Below are 1,881 nucleotides of genomic sequence, written 5' to 3'. Positions count from 1 at the left end.
ACTAATCTCATACATGTCGTATAATAGAATAAGATTCTCCTTCAAAGCCAGCCTACAAAGCAGAAAGAATCACAGAAATATTAAATTCCATCAATGGTGTTAAGTATTGTAAACACTGTAGGCTTCTTCTGGGTGTAGGAATGACAGAGCTTTTTGTTATAGCCTGTGGTGCTCCCATCACTGAGTCCCACCAATAGAGCTCTTGCATGAGTCACATGTTGTTTTCCACATACTACTCTGCATCCTGTCAACTTCCTCTTGCTAATCTGCTTTCTTACTTTTTAAAGTGGCTGTTATTTAATTTTATGGATAAGAATGGTTTTACTTGCAATTATGCATGACACTGTGCCTGCCTGTGCACAGCAATGTCAAAAGGAGTCAGCAGATTCCATAAAACTGGAATTTTAAATGGTTGTGAAGCACCAGTTGCAGGCTAAGAAGTGAAGCCAGGTCCTCTGCAAGGTCAGCCAGTACTCCTAAAATACATCTCTCCCTAGCCATTGCTACTGCCTCTTCCAAGATTTCCAATGTTCTTTCTCCCTTTTTCTTTTGAATTTAACTGTCCTGGATCATCCATGGTGTCACAAGTCAGAAACCTCTACAAATATCCAACCTTCCACAAAGGTTCCATTAACCTTTTACTTCAAATTTTACTTCTATGAAACTGAAAGTAATTCTTCTGGAGTTTCAACTGTCTTTGATCCCTAGCTGGGAAGAAGTTCAGAATTCTCATCATTGTAAGGATTTAGCTTTAAGTAGAAATATAAATCCCCTTGTCTTTCAGTAATGGACTTTCTCAAGTATTTCCTTTTTGTTGAACTGTCAGACACTGCTTGGGATATCTGAGAAATGCTTAGAGTGAGTGAATCATGAAGAAAGGCAGATGGAGCAACCAAGCCTCTCACTTCTGCTTCCTCGGGGTTTATGGTATGACTTGTATCACTGTGTGAGGATACTGGATAGACTGTAGACAGTGATAGTCTGCCACATCTTCAGACTCCAGGCTGCTGATGGTCAGAGAATAATCTGATCCAGACCTACTGCCACTGAACCTTGATGGGACCCCAGCTGCCAAGTTGGTTGCACCATAAATCATACGCCTAGGAGATTTCCCTGGTTTCTGTTGGAACCAGGTTAAATAATTTCCAATGTCTTGACTTGCCCGGCAAGTAATAGTGACTCTGTCTCCCAGAGATGCAGACAAGGAGGATGGAGACTGGGTCATCTGAATGTCACATCTGGCACCTAGAAGTGGAGACATAATGAATATCCACACAATTAAGCATTATAAAGGATGACATCACCCAAATACCAGTCAACACTAATAAGTGAAATTCCCATTTCAGTTCATTTTACCTGCAAACCACAGCAACAAGAACCCAAGAAACTGAGCATGGGCCCTCATGTCCATTCTGAGTTCTGACTGCAATGACAGTGGCACAGTATATGTGTGACAGGTATATGAAGAAGTTCCCTAGACTGGGCAGTGAGGACATGCAAATCAATGGGAACCAGATATTGCTGAGTACAGCTCAAAGGCTTGTTGATCTCAGCACTTAGCACAAGCCCAGTGTCCCCAGATGCCTGAGGTCAAACCACTTGTTTGTCTCCAGAGAATGAATTTCTTTTCAAGTAATTAAATTTGCAGATGGCATTTGTAATAATGTTAGTCTCTATGTTAAATAAAATATTTCAAATATAAACTGTTGTAATATAGAATAATGTCCTGTTGTCAGGGAATACACAGCAGAGAAGAAACTATTAGATTTTTAGCTCACTAAAATAATTAAAATTGGTTAAAAAAAATAGAATGTGTTCCCCATAAAAGAAGTGTTTGGAGTAACATTTCTTGAAGTTAAAAGGACAATTTCTCATAAACAA

General features: G+C 39.6%; 1 gene segment (V, D, J or C); it reads right to left on the bottom strand.

Moving 5' to 3' along the window:
* Positions 1–922: 922 nt before the first annotated feature.
* Positions 923–1,411, bottom strand: LOC502791 (immunoglobulin kappa variable 1-39-like). The segment is given in 2 exon segments: positions 923–1,245; positions 1,357–1,411. Coding segments are annotated over 2 exon segments (378 nt in total).
* Positions 1,412–1,881: the final 470 nt, after the last annotated feature.

Source organism: Rattus norvegicus, chromosome 4 (genome assembly GCF_021556685.1).
Source record: "Rattus norvegicus strain SHRSP/BbbUtx chromosome 4, alternate assembly SHRSP_T2T, whole genome shotgun sequence".
Taxonomy (NCBI): Eukaryota; Metazoa; Chordata; class Mammalia; order Rodentia; family Muridae; genus Rattus; species Rattus norvegicus.
Note: the sequence above shows the minus strand (reverse complement) of the source record. Positions and strands in the feature narration are given on the sequence as shown.